The 17,470-nt window shown below is 41.8% G+C and overlaps 1 protein-coding gene across 3 annotated transcripts in view; it reads left to right on the top strand.

The window, feature by feature from the left end:
* The window catches only part of HECW2 (HECT, C2 and WW domain containing E3 ubiquitin protein ligase 2), a 356,852-nt gene that overhangs the window by 311,762 nt on the left and 27,620 nt on the right, over positions 1-17,470 (top strand). For all 3 annotated transcript variants that reach the window (XM_055345429.1, XM_055345430.1, XM_055345431.1), the window contains 3 exons: positions 5,611-5,731; positions 7,262-7,375; positions 17,176-17,328. In XM_055345429.1, the coding sequence (XP_055201404.1) occupies positions 5,611-5,731; positions 7,262-7,375; positions 17,176-17,328 (388 nt within the window). The remainder of the gene's footprint in view (positions 1-5,610; positions 5,732-7,261; positions 7,376-17,175; positions 17,329-17,470) is intronic.

Here is a 17,470-nt window from a genome sequence, read left to right as displayed (position 1 = left end):
TGTAACCAAAGCTATGACTAAGTGTCAGAGAATTTAACCCACCATTTACTGAAACTCTTCCATAAATTCATTATATTTCTCCCTACTTCCCTATTCACAGTGCACTGGAGATATTTCATGGTTTGGGGGGGATCATCGTACAGAGCTGTTATTACTTGACCAGAACTGAACTATCTGAAAGCTGGGCCAGCACAGGTCACACTCAATAGACCAGAGAGCACTGAAGAGCCCAGTGGTTCTTTGCTGAAGGTGGTCTTGAGGGCATGGGATATGACAGGGAATTGTTTTTCCCACCACACCACGAGACCCCTTAGGGCCCTCTTGCCTTCTCTCTTTCCCTCTGAAGTCTTAGCATCTTGGCAGCTGCTTTCCCATCTCCTGTCCTTTTCTCTCTCTCTCTCTCTCTCTCTTTCCTCCCTCCTTCCACCCTCCCCCCATCTTGCCCACAGTCCCTGAAGTAGCAGTTGACCCTTAAACGTGGGGGCCCAGAGCCCTGACCCCCCCCCGCCCCGTGAGGTAAAAAAAAAAAAAATAACCTGCATATGACTTTTAACTCCCCCCAAACTTAACCACTAATCGCCTACTGTTCCCAGGAAGCCTTGCCCATAATATAAACAGTCAATTAGCACATTTTTGTATGTTACGTGTATTATAGTCTGCATTCTGACAATGAAGTAAGCTGGAGAAAAGAAAACGTTATGAAAATCACAAGGAAGAGAAAATACTAGTTCCGTACTGTATTTATAAAAAAAAAAAACCCTCATAGAAACAGACCCATGCCGTTCAAACCCATGTTGTTCAAGGGTCAAGTGTGCTTGTTTTTAGAAAAAGTATTCCTTCTCTTGTCTGTGCTTAGCCCCACAGTGATAAGCTAGGAACCAAGCAGTACAAATGAAGGACGGTCCTCGGGTGGGTGGAGACGGGGAAGTTGGGATTCCAGAGACTGAAGGAAACCCCGATGCTCTCCGTCACCATATGGGTGTTTTTATTTAGGTTTTATTGTTGTTAAGTCTCCCTTGTCCCTCACCCCCTAGTGCTATCAGAGAATGCCTGTCACTAGCCTTTCAGCTTCCCCTTTTAATATATTTCTTCTGATCTGCAAGGTCTAAAAAAATCAGCTTGTAAGTTGGTTTTGAAAAATAAAGAGTGTGTAAATGAAAGCATTAACAAGCTCAAAACAACGACCTAGGGCCTTTAACTACTCTTTGAGAATAAAGCAAAACTGCAAGGACTTCGGTGCTTGTGCTCAGAGCCAGCCGCTTTGGAGACAGCATTTTTTTCCCCCTTTAACTTTCATTGTTGTTGAGCTGTGTTCCAGAAGATGGGGTCTTCCAAAATTATTGTAATGCTTGATGGTTTGTTCTCATTCACTAATAGGGAAAAGTAAAAAAAAAAAAATAAAATAATAATAATAATAATAATAATAATAATAATAAGTCATAGAGAACTTTTTTAGAAAGTGAACCAGGAAAGAAATAGGCCTCTGAGCCATTTCAGTACAGAGGCCAGAGCCATGCTGGATTAAGCAAACTCCATCCCATCCAATGCAGAGTGAGCTCTGGTCATCAAAGTAATCTGGAATCCAAAAAACCCAGACTCTAGTGGTTTGACGCCAATATTTCTACTGTCACCTGAAGTATTTTGTCAGGAGGAATTCTTTAGTTTGTATACGATCATGCAATTTTGTCATGGTAAATGGAAATAGTGCCATACGATATGGAAGTACTTCAGGTCTGCGTAGCAATGATAAGGGGGAAAAAACCCTAATATCTGTTACTGAAATTTTTTCCTGCAGATGATTAACATAATGCTGACCATCCATGAAGTCAGCCATTTATTTGATCACTTCCTAAATGTGTAACATTGACTTTTTTGTATCTGACTTCCTTTTTTAAGACCATAAAGTTACTTTACTTTCTCTATAGGAGTATTGTATCCTAGAACTTTGCTTGCAGTTACGGTTCCCAAACGATTCTATTAGCTCAATCTTCCAAGATCATTTTTTATTTCTAAAGTGGAAGTAACATCATTCCTGCCCTGGAATTTCTTGGCAGGGCACCTAACTTGCATTAAGAGCTTGACAAGCGCCAACAGCATAATTTATTGTAATTTTTAAACCATGAAGTAATGTGTAAATGATTTTTTTCCATAATAGAACCATTAGCAAAAGAATTTTTGCATTTAACAATTTCTGTCTCCAGAGTCCCTGTAATTGAGTCTCTTCAACTTAGAGTATAAATGGAGTCAGAACTAATTTTTATTAAGTGTCCATATTGATACTGATGGAATGCATTATGGCATTTCCCGCATCCTTTTAAACCTCTCCAATTATACAGTAAGAGTATATGTGCCTTTTTAAAAGCAGTCAGCTTTTGAATCATGTTTCTTTTGAGTCCTGAAATATTTTCATTCAGTCTCTTGTTTTTCTTTTTCCTCCTACCTACTAGTGATTGTGCTCTTGGAAGCTGATTCACGATGACTGCTTTCTGAGCTGTCTGGGTTTACTAGCCTACAGTTTCTCAAACTGTGGCACCAGCTTCATTCTGCTACCCGAGTGGGCCTGTGCTGCCCTGCCATGTCCCTTAGCCGTCCAAGAGTATGGCCCTGTGCTCTTGGAAATCATGATCCCGCATGTTGCAAATGATTCCTTTCGCGGGAAGCATTGCCTCTGTGTTGGCCTCTGGATGCTCCCCAGATGTTTCATTGGGCACATTTGACCTTCCTGTAGGGGATAATGGTTCTCAACCTTGGCTGCAAATTGGAGTCATCTGGGGAGCTGCATAAAACATGTATGCTTGGGCCCCACCCCCAGATTCTGATGTAATAGGTCTTGGGTGTGTCCTGAACATTGGGATTTTTTTTAAAGCTTCTTAAGTGATTCCCATGTGCAGTCAGGAGTGAGAACCACTACTTAGGAGTCTCTTCTATATCCTAGAGCTTTTAAGATCAAGTTTGTTTCCTTTATGACATAGGTCTTCGCTCTTTGGGTAAAAGACTCATAAACGTGCAAACAGACCTCTGGATATGTCATTGATTAATAGCCACTTTTACTAAAATCCATTCTTAACACCCCAAGACATTTCCCTATGTCGTTAGTACTCATCTCTCTGCAGATAATAACAGTAACAGCTAACACTTAAGCAAAGGCGCCTCACAAAGCGCCCTGCGACATACACTAACTCGTTTAATGCGGGGTGTGGCGCTGATCTCACAGGAACTCCAGGACTGTGTCCTCAAGTGGAGGATAGCCACCTGGGCAGCTCTCATCTCCAGCACGATACGTGTAAAGCTTCACGTGCCCCCTGTCCGCCAGCGTTTCCCACACTGCTTTCAGCGCCACATAGGCCTGGCCCAAATCCCAAAGCTACCATTCACTGGCATATGACTTCTGTTTCCCTAGTGACGAAGTGGTGATGGTGGTGATGATAATAATGCCTGCTGCGTAAACTTGTGAGGATTTCCCAAGATCCTCTCTGCGATGCATGGTTCCATATGCATAGCCGGCACTTAACAAATGACAGTTACTGTTTAGAAGTTTGATGTTACTATCCGAGCTCCCCAGGTCTCTTCCTTACTTATTATCTGTTGGCAATTCTTATTTCACATTATAAATGCTTCTCTGAGTCACCACTGTTACCTCAGGCCTCCAAGGGCCATGGTGACTCCCAGCCAGTCCCCTCCTTAAGATCCCTCCTCTCCGTCCTACTCTGAGTCCACCCACCACACTCGGAAAGCCTGGGCTTTACAAAGCACCACGTGGGTGTTACCCCCTAGTTCAGGAACCTCTGAAGTCTTCCCCACCACTCACTGCACCAAGCCCTAACTCCTCAGCGAGGGTTTTTCTTAAATTCCTCCCATAATTTGGCTCTGACCATCTGATTAAATTTCCCAGTTAGTCCCCAGCACTCTCCCATGCTCTAGGTTAGCGGGGTCTCTTGAGTGTCTTCCAAACATGCGTGTGGTGCTGCTCCCAGCTCTTGCTGCGCTGCCCCAGGAGACACTCGAGATTCTCTTCTGTGTACAAGGGCTGCCTCCAATAAAGTCTCCTCCTGGCAGTCTTTTCCATCTTGATCTCTACTTATCCTCATTTGCGGCTACTTTTCTGGAACCCTGATCCCAAATGCAAAGACCGAGGTGGGGGCCAGGCATCAGTATCATCGAGTGGTGGCGGCACAGGCTTCACTTAATGGAGCAGCAGCCCACTGTGGTCTCAAGAAAAATGCAAGCCAGTTGTCACAAGAGTTTCCAAATAATTTTCAAGAGAAAATTTGTTTTGTTTTGTGTTTTACTTGAAATCTCCTAACTTTTAAATGCGGGAAGTTAATTTAAAATCTTTAAAAAACAATTGTATGCCAAGCAAAACAGATCATTAGGGCTGGGTACAGCCCCAAGGCTATAGTTTCGTCCCCTATGCCCTCTAGTTTGTTCACCACCTAGTTTAGGACTTAATTGTTTATCGAATTGTTTGATAGGTTTTATTTCTGTCTTCCTAACCGAAATATCTACTTCAGCAATCCCATCTTATTCATTTTGAGCATATGTTGCTGAACCTAACACGGCGTTAGCAAAAAAAAAAAAAAAAAAAAAAAAAAAAAAAATTATCAGTTGGCTCTTTAAAGAAACATTTAATGAACTTATATGGTATGTAGTGCTCGAGACTTCACAACTTTTGTTTTCCGGTTCCTTTTATTGTGTTGTGAAATATTTCATGGAAATGTCCATTGTTTTTTCATGGCTCTGCGTGTGATTCTCATATTTATCATCAATTTTTTTTTTTTTGTCCCAGTTGGTCGGTTAGTCACCTTGTGGTACAAAGCTAGACTTTTCTCCAGAAAGAGGAACAAGCTGTTACTTTTACATTTTATTAATGAAACTTACCGTTGGATGACATATGAAACATCTTTAGGTCATCTGTGGATGATCCCAGCACTTGGCACATATTAAGAGCACAACAAATAGCAGTATTATTTATTCTTTGTGCAGCCAGGAAACATGTGAGTCTACAGTTATGTCTGGGCTCTTTGTTTGTAGCAACATGGTTCTACCCTGCAGTATAAAATGTATGTGATTGCAAGTCTAAAAGAACTCTTATGCTGCATATCTAAAAGACATTTTGAAAAAAAAATAAAAGACATTTTGTACACTTTTCATAAGGCAAAGTCTGTAAACTCACTGTTCTTGCTTTATACAGCACAGGCTTTCACATTGTGACTTCCCGTCTCATTGCCGTGAGATCATCTCAGCAGAGATGTTCCACCCTGACAGTTCCCATTAGACATGAGTAACTCTGTTGGACTCATATTAGTTTGGATTAAAAAGGGAAACCTCTCTGACACTCATATGGACACCATCGTAACTGTGCAAACAGGATTGTTATTCTCGACCAAAATGCCACACAGAAATATCCCAAGACTGGCTCAGCTCTGTTAGAGCCTTCAGCGTGGGGAGGTGAAAAGCGAGGGCACTAAAAGGATTGCCTCCCTTTACTTGTTGACTGTGGTCTCAGCCCCTGGCAGTATTTCTTTCTTTTTTTTTTTTCCCCATGGGGATGTGATGAGCATCAGGACATTGCACAAATCCGGACCCTTCTCTTTTTGTGCTTTGCTATAGGTACTCAGCGTGCCAATGCCCGGGCTCCAGCCCCTTACAAGCGGGACTTTGAAGCCAAACTAAGGAACTTTTACAGGAAGTTAGAGACGAAAGGATACGGACAAGGCCCAGGGAAATTAAAGTAAGTCAGAGCGATACAGAGTTGTGGATTGTGTGATGGTGAAGGGCTGGGATGCAGTTGGGAAATGTAGAAAATTGATTGTGGCTTGGGACGACCAGCCGTTGTTTTAATCGGTGTAATAATTTTGGCATGTACAAACTGCAGGATCCTCTAAGACGGAGTTCTGGAATTAGGCACCATTGAGCTTAAGGTTTTAAAACAAACACCGAATTCCATAAAAAAATATAGTCAAAGTAAAAAGCTGATTTGTTTCTCCTGAAAAATGCCTCTTTGTTCCCTTACAGTGTATTTATTAGGTAAAAGGCTGGCACCATGTCCTGTACTACACACCAGGCCCATCACTGTCATCTGACCTGACCTGAGTGCAGGAACACTGCTCAGCTCTGTTTTGTTCTGTGAAATAAGCTTCACTTGTCCAGTGAAGTATGTCATGAGTGTTATTTCTGCCTTGCTTTACCCACCTTCAAATGACGATATTTAAACGTCATCCCCTCCTCCACCGCTGCCCCGTGTGCCCACTAGAGATCACTGTGCCACCTGAGAGAGGCAGAGGAAGAAGGGTCTCCACTGCCACACCACAGACCCAGAGAGGGCTGTGGCTCAAGTATATTCAAAGGTCCCACTTTCCTCACCCACAACACACATCAGCTGCCCAAATACCTCACCTCTCTAGGCTTCGCCCTTCTCATGCATCACTCAGGAAGGTCTTGAGGGGCCCCTGGGTGGCTCAGTCAGTTAAGCATCCGACTCTTGATTTCAGCTCAGATCATGATCTCACAGTCATGAATTCAAGTGCAATGTTGAGCTCCATGCCCAGCATGGACCCTACTTTTTTTTTTTTTTTTTTTTTTTTAAAAAAGGAAGTCTTGAGCCCAGGCTTCCCTGTGTCCACCCTCCCTATCATCTCCCTTTCCATCACTATTTGCACTAAAGGCATATTGATATCTGCTTCAGGATGCTTTTCAAGTAGATTAATTGGCCACAAGTATCATTCATTTGTATCTGTCACTTGGGGAAATCTCAAATTCACTTAATTTAAAAATTAAATTAAGCACAGTCATAAATGTGTCTGCTTTGAAGAACACGGAGAGTTTATTTTCCTTTCCTGGTTCTCACAGTCATCTCTCTGCATCCTTAGTAATTGAATTCCTTGTGTAGGTGCATTCACGCTTAAAACATTACCTCATAGAGTTGTCTTTCTTCCATTAAGCAAAAATTTTGTGTTTGTGTTGTTCTACAATCATCTTCCTTGTGGGATAAGGTGATTTGACCATTCAGAAAGGACTCAGGAGTTGTTTTTATATGTCGTGGGCAGAGTGCTCTGCTTACCAACAATCTGCTTATGTCATTTTTACTTCTCCTCGTAAGAGTTCAAGACAAATGCGCAGTATTGCGGCCAGCAGTGTATTAAGTCACTGCAGTTTTCACCTAGTGAACTATGGTAAATGAAAATGGAATCAAAAGTACCCAGTTCTAAAAAGATAAGGATTAGGAAATAATCTGTTTTTCAAATTGTCTTTTTATGGACAGGTTAATTATCAGAAGAGACCACTTACTAGAAGATGCTTTCAATCAGATTATGGGCTACTCCAGAAAAGACTTGCAGAGAAATAAGCTGTACGTCACGTTCGTTGGGGAGGAAGGGTGAGTAGAACAGAGAAGTGGCGTGTGGAACGCAGGCTGCGGCTGCAGAGGGGATGTGTCACCACATGGGCGCTGCGGCCTGAAACAGGAAACCCTTCTGGCAGGAAATGCCATTCTTATACACTTAAATCTTTCCGTTTTTCTTTTCTTTTCTTTTCTTTTCTTATCTTTTCTTTTCTTTTCTTTTCTTTTCTTTTCTTTTCTTTTCTTTTCTTTCTTTCTTTTTTTTTAAGCTTCCTCTGGTTTTTAAATCATTTGACCTGGACATTCTTTAGTAAACACTTGTAACTATAGATCATTTTTGAGAGCAGAAGTTTGGTCTGGTTTCTTCTCTCTGCATCTCTTTTTTAAAGGGAAATGTGGGGCCATGAGGGGTAAAAAACAAGCATTGAAATCTCACGTCTGTGACGGTGTTATCTGCACCGGGCGTAAGTAGCAAGCGCTTCACCTGTTAAATACGCTCAGTTTCAGAATCACAAATGAGAATCCTGATGTTTTACCAGGAAGCTTCTGTAGAGGTAACTCCTGGGCTTTGCTTCTTATTTCACTGTTGCCGGTTTTTCTCCTTTTCTGGGGACAACAGCACACCTACCAAAATAATAAACTGACATAAATGAGCATCTCTAGCCTTCTGTGACTCTTCTGTGAGTGTGCCCATGGAGATATGGGCTCAGAAATGAAAGAGTAAAGACTCCTGCGCACTGTTTATTAATCCAAATAAACATAACCGTTGTTATATAACACTTCGGAAGGTGACAGCTCCCGTCTTCTCCAGAGCCCTTCCTCCTTCCTCATATCAGGCCTGAGTTTCCAGTCTCAGTACCTTCTTTGCAACCCAGCCAACACTAGAGCAAATTTTAAAAGCACCACACGATGGCCTGAATTGGGGTTGTCCTCTCGACTCTGTCGACTTGGATCATTTTAAAGCTACCCTTCTCAGCCCCACCGAGGAAGAAAGTGTATTAGGTTATAGACACATGGTAGTAATATCCAACAAATTCAGCCATTCAATATGCAGTTAATTTGGAGGCTCCAGTGTATAAAGTAATTTGCAAGTGCTAATGGAACTAGATAACAGCAGAATGGGGATTCAAATCTAGGCCTGTCATCCAGGATCCTTGGACCAGCATTAGGATGAAGGCAAAACTGCTGAACTCTGGTCTATGAGAATTTTTTCCTACCCATGGATTTTTTTTCACTATTTCAGCTGATTGATAACCATGCTCTTGTTATGTATTCTGAGTATGGTCTCCCAGCTGTGACTAGATTAAAGTAAAATATCTGGGAAAACAATATGAGGTGACAAAATTTGGGGAGAAGACTTGTTTTTGTTACTGAAGGACATTAATGGACTTTTACCTTTGTTAGTTGGTTAGGATGCAGGTGCACAGTTGAAAATGAAGGCAAATGTTTTAAGCCTCATCATAGGTGTGCGTGGAATTCCAAATATTTCCTTACATAACCAGTCTCATTTGGATGAGAATGCTTTTCCTCCTCCAGAACTCCAGCTGCCTTCCTTCTTCTTTGGACTGCAGTTTGTTGAAATCTCAGAGATGTAAGCAAGAGTATTTGGAGGCCCTGGTACTTAAGTTTGAATAGAGCAGATGCTTATCATGCTTGATCATCCTCAAGTAGTCGCCCTGTGGTCTGGACTACTGACATCTGTTCCTAGGCTGAGTGTGGCTTGATACTTCTGATTGCCACTAATGTCCAAATGTTTCCTTTTTCCTGTTTCCATCACCTGTCTCCTAGCTGTAACCCTAGAGGGAAAACAAAAGGGGGAGGCATTTTGAATTGTGATGTCAGCCATCAGAAACATTCATAACCAAGCCCCTCTGTGTATGGTTTATTGACACTAGAGTAATAGGGCCAAATAATTTCTGGTCTCATGGCTTTATCATGTCATTATCATACATAGAGATTATTAGATAGAGACTTCATTTTGCTACTAAGGCATTGAGAATACCTGCACTGTTTTGAAAGAATAAAATAGCACTCTTGACGAAAAAATAGAAACCTCAAAACAGCATAAAATTAAGAAGCTATTTTAGACTTTGCCACCTTCTCAAACACATTGATTCAATTGTGTTAAAATTAAAAATCACAACATTTCTTTCTGGATTATAATAAATATCCAAAGCGAAAATCTACCTACATTTTTCTATGGAAATATAAATGTGGAGCTGAAAGTTTCTGTCACTTTCCCTTCATTAATTTTAATGCTCACAAAATGTGTCATTTTCTAAGTTCTTCACATCTAGTTCTAATTAGGTGCTTAAAAGCAGTGTGCACCCAGTGGCTAGATCTTGGTTTCTAATATTCCTCAATAAAAGGAACTAGAGTCCTTGGAGAAATGGCTGATTCTCGGATGCAGCAGGAAATATACGAGATGGAGCTTGAGGTATCTTATAGAGCCAGAAAGCAAAGAGGTGCTCAAAATGTCCACAATGATGGGGGTATGTCGGAGGGACTCAAGAGCCTACTGAAAGGTCTCCCAGGGGCCAACACTGGAATTCTCCAAGCAACAAAATAAAGTAGGATAGAATTATAACCCAAAGTATAAAATAAATATCTGTACTGATATAAATATGTGATTGAATAAAGAGTAGACCAGTCTCCTGTGCAGAAGATTTCCATATAATTCAGCATAATTCCTCACTCCTTAATTGTAGGTTACATATAATGACTTTCTTCCAGTAGTATAGTTTGAGAAGGGGAAAAAGAAGTAAGTCCAGAATGGAAATGACTGACAAATACTCAGCCAGATGATCAAGGTTAAGATCAAGAGTCATATATCATGCTAATAGTATGGATCCTTCCTATGATGTGATGAAAATGACACTTGATCTCCACAGTCTTTGTCCCAAAAACCCATAATGTCAGTCTATTCGAAAGAAGAACATCAGGTAAATCCAAAGGGAGGGACATCCTGAAAGATGGCTTATTGGTGCTCCTTAAAACCATAAAGGTCATCAAAAACAGGGAAAGTCTGAGAAACTGGCACAGCCAAGAGAAGCCTTAAAAAACATGACAATTAGATGTAAATATGGGGTGGGGGGAGAGATCCCTGGGTGGCTCAGCGGTTTAGCACCACCTTCAGCCCAGGATGTGATCCTGGAGACCCGGGATCGTGTCCCGCATCCGGCTCCCTGCATGGAGCCTGCTTCTTCCTCTGCCTGTGTCTCTGCCTCTCTCTGTGTCTCTCTGTGTCACATTTATTTATTAATAAATGAATAAAATATTTTAAAAATGTAAATATGGTATTTTGGATGAGATCCTGTTTTCAGGAAAGGGACATTAGGTAAAAATTAAGGAAATCTGAATAAATTATGCATTTTAGTTAGTTGTAATATCTCGATATCTGTTAATTAACTATAACTAATGTACTATACTAATGTAAGATGGGATAAGAGGGAAACTGGGTATGAGGTATACAAGAATTCTCCATATTATCTTTGCAACTTTTCTGTAGGTAAAAAACTATTCTAAAACAAAACTTTATGAACAGAAAGCATGTAGTCAGCATTTGGGGAGATTTAGGAAATGTTTCCCCAAATTTTTTCTTATTTCCTTATTGTCTGATGAGGGGGTGTCACCAGGGTAATTTTGAGTATGGGTGTATTTTCTTCTGCACTCGGTCAGTAGAATGATAACTATATAGAAATAGTTCTGTGGAAAGTCCAAATTAGTAGGAGTAGTGGTGTATCTGCAGAGTATTGTTTTGTGTTACTATTGTCAAGTTTACATTATCTATGAGGGAATAATACTTTGCAATTCTTATTGATACTACCTCAGTGATTATATTTCCTACCTGTCATAATCAGGGTCTTTATTTATAATAGAGAAGTCAGGGCATAAAGAGAAAGGGTTTTACTTACCAAAGGCAGGCGCCAAACCGCTGCGCCACCCAGGGATCCCTGGTAGACAGTTTCTAAAGCAAACTACTGTGACGTAAGTTGGTCAGAACTGGAGGGGTTTTTTTTCTAGTCGTTACATTTCCCACCCAAGTTAATTTGATTATCTGCCCTGGCAAAGTGGGGAGGACAGGAGGTCAGCAATGACAGAATGGCTGGAAACTGAGTCATCTTGACAGAATGTGGTGGGAAATCGCATGCTGTGGTTGCCCCTTTCTGTTGGGCTTCTGTCTGCCTGAAGCTGCTGCTTTAGGAAGGAGGCCAGTAGGGCGCTGCATATTCTCCAGCATATTATTTTCTTCTCAGTTAAAAGCCCTAGCAACTAAAGCTTGTTTGGTATCAAGAGTTTGGTAGGTAGACTATCATGTTCTGATAAGGTCCTGGGCCATTAACTTCTTAGTACCCCAAACGGAGAGGAAATAATGGCCCGGATAAAGAGAGGATGTTTATACGGTGATTGCCTCGCCTCTTTTTTCCTTCCATGGCCAAATCTGTAAAAGGCGTCTTTCTTCAAGAAAGAATGAGTCCATTATATGTAAGGTGCCATCTATTGGCATCAATCATGTGTCTTGCAAAACCACACTTAGACCAGGGAGAGGATGTGTGCAAGCAGTTTTCGATCAGGGGCTTAAGAGCAGATGAACTCCTGTGAGAGTCCTCCCGAGACAGGCAGAGGAAAGTAATGAGGAGGATGAGATCTGAAATGATTTTCCTGCATCTCTGCTTGTAAAATAACCAGCAGCTCTTACATGTGACTGCTCTAATCCTTTCTAGAAGTTGTCTGAGGTCCTTGACTATTTATTCCTCAGAAGTCTGTAAAGCTTCAAGTTTAAACTTTGTGGTGCTGCTTGTTTCCTTCGACAAAGAGACATTTGCAGGATAACCTCCATAACCCAAACCTTCCTGAGGAAGGGCGCTTCTGTGTCTAGGCTCTGGCTTGATATCACCAGGTAAAACTTTGTCATAGTAATTGCTTGCAAAACTCCTTACTCGCCCAGCAGGCCTTCTTAAGTGGCTCAGGAGCCCCTGGCTCGCTGCTATAAATATCTGAGGGTGAATCAGGAGATGAGCGCGTGGTCATGTGTGCCTGAACCAACTATTAAGAACGCAATTCTGAAAAAAAAAAAAAAAGAACGCAATTCTGTCTTCCAGAAAACTGGTAGGAAACGATGGTGTGACTTCCCAGTGCCACCTTCTTTCAATAGTCTCCTTCCGTTGGAATGCTTTCTTTTTCAGTAATTTCTAGTTGAAAACAAAGAACGAGAGGATAAAATTATAAAGTTATCTTAACAAGTATCGGATACTGCTGACAACTTGGGTGGTGGTGGTGGGTCAGCAACCTGATGGTGCTTAAAATGCTTTATCAGCACTTCAACAGGCTCAGAACTACACTGCCACCCCTGCGACATCTGTGCTTCTTGCAGAATGCCCTCAGATGCAGCTGTTGTGTGGCTACACACCCATTGTCCACAGTTTCTGTATTTCTGTGCCAAGCCTTTAGCTGTGGAACCAACCTAACTGGCAAAACAGGAATGTAACAAACGATCCCTGTGATATGAGTCATATTAACTATTTATATGGAGGAGGTTCCTAAGACATAGTTATTACAGGCAGCACACGCACGAGGCGCCTACCCCGCCAGGACACGTCTTACTGAAGTAGGTGGACATACATAATTCGTAACCTACAACCTGGGCTCAGATATGCATTCTAAACTTCGGATTATAATCAGATCAAACTTTAAAAACGGTCTTGGCTTTACAGTGGATCCGTCAATGCTGCTAGTGTTAAAAAAATAAAATAAAAGCAGATAAAAACCTGACTAGTTAGAGAAGATCCATTTTCCTCCTAGAGGAACTATTATTAGCTTTGTTCTCTCTTGGGGGGAAAAAAGGAGTTTTACTTTTCAGTTTAATACTTCAGGGAACATTCATCTCATCTTTAGCCAGAATCAGCTCTTATCATAAAGAATGAATCAGTGGGATCCATCCTTGTTGTTTTAACAACTGTACCATATGAGAGGATGCTAGACCTGGAAAGGACAAACACCCAGACTTTCTAAGTCTAATTCACCTGAGTGAATCCTGAAGTGTGCACAAATCGAGTTGTCTTTTAGGGATCGGCACGACCTATTAATGTCATGAATCAATATACCACCTGAAGGCAAGCTTGTACAAAATTATTCACTCTGCCAGATGTCCACTAACAACGTAATCATGTTGATTTTTCTTTAGAGAGCATGAGAGCTCCATTCCTAGACCCAACCATAGATGCCGAGCCCCTGTGGTGTATCAGGCTAAACTATTTGGGATACAAAAATGAGAAAGACACAGTCCCTGCCCTCAGTATGGTTAAAGCCTAGGGGTGCCAATAGGGGAGGCAAACGCCTAAGCAGGTTATTATAACGCACTCTGGTAAGTGCAGTATCATGCAAACGCTGAGAGTTGAAGCTCAGAGAAAACCTACTGTTTCTAACTGAATGCCACAGTGTGATCTTAAGCAGCTAAAAACCCATTTTACTCATGCCGGGTGTCCCTTTGTAAGAAAACTGGCTCCGAAAACTGGCTCATGTTTCATCTGTCTGTGGCCCTTAACGCATCGTGTGCCCTCACTGTGTCTGAGCCCTGCCGGCCAGGGACCGCTGCAGACAGCCTCCTGCTTAGAAGTTGCACCCCCGCCCCCAATATTGTAGTCCTTGTATTTCCTTGAAGGGATCTTCACTAAAGAGGAGGATTTATAATAAGCCAGGTATGTTAATGAAGTAGCATTTTCCTCCTACTTTCTTCTATCCTGCTTTGGCAAACTTTTTCTGTGAAGGGCCAGATAGGGAATCTTTTAGGCTTGGCAGGCCATACATCTCCTGCTGTACTTACATCATTCTGCCGCTGGAGCAGGAAAGCAGCCACAGATGACGTGCAATAAAACTTTATTTACAAAGCCAGGGGCTGGGCCACATTTGGCCCACAGGCCATAGTTTGCTGACCCCTTCTTCATAAGCAACATTGTTATCAGTCTTGATAACATTTAAAATGTACTGACCAGTAGGCTCTAAGGAGTAAAGAGCATTAAACGTGGAGTCAGGAAACCTGTGTCAAGGCCTAGAGTCTCCTCTGCTGCTTTCATTTGATCCAAGTCAGTGATTTCCTTCAGCCTCAGTCTTTTCTTCAGTAGAATGAGTGGATGAACAAAATGGCTTCCAAGATGCCTTTAATTGGCATTCTCCATTTCTGGAAAGACACAGGGGTCTGCTGATGAAATTCACCATCAGTAGGAAATTTAGAGAGACACTTGGCATCCACAGGGATCTGGACAGACTGGAACGCGGACTACGTCCCACAAAGTAAAATTTAGTAGGAGAAAGTCTAGTCCTTAGGTTCTAAAAAGATGCAGTGACCCGCAGACAGGGTGGAGAGAGTCTTGGGGTGAGGCAGCACAGGTGAAAGGTCTGAGCAATGACTAGCTCATCATGAGTCAATGAAGTCAAGCGGCTGCCCCATAGGCAAGGTAGCTTTAAGCTGCATCAGTAGAAAGAGTGTCCAGGAAGAGCTCTGGGCTGACAGGACCACACGTGAAGTGTTGTGATCAGTATTAGACGCCACCCCTTCGGTCAGACTTTGACACCCTGGAGAGTGTCCAGAGCAGAGGGCCGGGGCGGCAAGTGAATTCCCAGCCCTTCCTGGAGATTGAAACACACGGCAGTGTTCGGGGCGGGGGGGGGGGGGGGGTGGGGTGGGAGTAGGGGTGGGCAGAGGCGTGGGAGACCGAAACTGCTAAACCTAGAGTTCCTACAGAAAATTACTTTTCGAAGAAAAAAATGTTGTAGCTTTACATCTCAGTGATTACTCCAAATACAACAGGCCCTCAAATGTTTGTCGAAAGAGCTCCTCTAAGTATGTGAAGAACGTTGGAATGGAGGAAGTCTTCTACTTAGCCTCGGTGGCGTCAGAGGCCAGAAGTAGGACAGTGGGAGGAAAGCACAGGCCACTGCCTTGGCCTCGGCTTGCGGAGGGACGGCCTGTGTCCCTGTGCCTGGGACCAGTCCCCTGGCTGCTTCGGGAGTCCCCAGGGTGATCTTAGCACAGTCTCACAGGTGCTGGTTGTCACCTGGTAGCACAGTCCCAGGCAGCTGCCCCAAGACAGCAGGTCTGTCGGGCCCCCCTAGGCCTCTTTGGCCCTGAGAGTATGCTGTGTTTGCATTTTTCTGCACACACAGCTTTCTTGTCTACTCTCGTCTTTCCCACATGCAGTGAGGACGGGAGATGTGTGAGATGATTTTAGCTGTTACGCAAACTGACATCTTAAAAATATTTACGTATTTTCTTTTAATGTGTATTAGGATAAAAACAAAGCTAGCACATCATGGTTTCGTAGATTATGTAAGAACAGGCTACAGAGGAAAGGCAAGTGAATTTAAAGTTGATTTAATGCCAAAGGTTAAGTACCTAACAGTACCTGTATATTCAGATATGGCAAAGTTGAGAAAGTAGAATGTGGATAGCTGAAGTATGTTCTAAATAAATTCTTCGGAACTCTCAGCGAAGACCTATAAAAGGCATTTTATTTTTCTTACCAATATCCCATCTCTTCCACCTATAATAAGGTCATTTTTCTCTATCACACAATCTCATCATTGGACAAGACTCAGATGATTTTTCTTTGTTTTATTTAAAAAAAAAATGCGGTAATGCCCTTGGAGAAAATGCCATAACAGGAAAAAAAATACACCGAACAAAAGAAGTCTTATAAAATCCTACCACCCAGCTTCCCTTTGCTTTTATTCCCCTCCAGCATTCCCTCCTGTCTTTGAACCCATGTGTCGACTTGTCATCATGGGGTAGATATACTTTATATTTTCCATTTTAATTTAGCATATCAAATTGCTTTATTGCAAACTCCTCTTTGCTGCATTTTTTGCTCTTAGCATTTTTGGCCACTTGTCATTCCTCAAAACTAACACAGTTGTTTCTCATACTTCACTTTGACCCCGATATCTTTGTAAGTTAAATGGAATTTACACTGCAGTTCAGGTGCTAGAGTTTCAGACTCTTCTCCAGATACCTTCCTTTAGGAAGCTTTAGATGCCCTCATTTTGCTTGTCTATAATTTTCCTTGGTGTTTTATAATTTAAAGTTTTCGCTTGAACCCTATCATTCCATTTTTTTTTGCCTCTGATCTCTCTAGGGGGTCTTGTATCTTTACTGTCCTCTCACCAATTCGTATTTTTCTCTTCCCCCCATTTCAAAATGTTTCAGAAATCCATAAGGACATGGGTCCTGTGGATGTAGATAGTTGATAGTGTCTGGTTTTACCCTGTTTAAGTAAAGTATTCCCAATGTACTCCTTTCTCCATAACCTCGCTCCAGACATTGAAAATAATTTATCTTTTTATATCTGCAAACTATTGGCATATTGCCTATTTTATTGATTATCTGATGTGTAGCTCTAGTTTAGATCATGGTTCATATAAATGTCCGTTTTACTATTCTGGGTCAAGACATGGATGAGATCTGGACTCAGTCCTGACTTTTGGACAGTCCCATTATGTGGGTAATTAGCCTTGTATCGAGTGTTCTATAGAATGTTGAGCTCTGGGGGCCCCTGAATGGTCATGGGTTAAGCATCCAACTCTTTGATTTCAGCTCAGGTCATGGTCTCAGGGTTGTGAGATCAAGCCTCACTCTGGGTTCTGTCTCAGTGGGGAGTCAGCTTATGATTCTCTCTCTGTCCCTCACCCTCTGCCCCTCCCCCTGCTCATGCTCCCTCTCTCTCTTTCTCTATCTAAAATAAATAAATAAAAATTTTAAAAAGTTAAGCTCTATAGAAAATGTGCCCAGTATATAGAAAAATAATAATAACTGGTTATTCTTTTTGTGGATATTTTTAAAGGCTGGATTACAGTGGACCTTCCAGAGAGTTTTTCTTCCTCGTATCCAGAGAACTCTTTAACCCATATTATGGCTTATTTGAATATTCGGCCAATGACACATACACAGTACAGATAAGTCCCATGTCTGCTTTTGTAGACAATCACCATGAATGGTAAGTATTTTTTCCCCAACATTTTTCTTCAGTTGACTTTCTGTGATAATGAGTTTTTATAGGAACCCACATTTCTTTTAACATTTTTTCCCTTGGGGAAGATCATATTTTCAGTTTCATCGGACTCTCTTGTCAAATTTAA

Source organism: Nyctereutes procyonoides, unplaced genomic scaffold (genome assembly GCF_905146905.1).
Source record: "Nyctereutes procyonoides isolate TBG_1078 unplaced genomic scaffold, NYPRO_anot_genome, whole genome shotgun sequence".
NCBI lineage: Eukaryota > Metazoa > Chordata > Mammalia > Carnivora > Canidae > Nyctereutes > Nyctereutes procyonoides.
The sequence above is the reverse complement of the archived record's forward strand: the minus strand, read 5'-3'. Positions and strand labels throughout refer to the sequence as shown.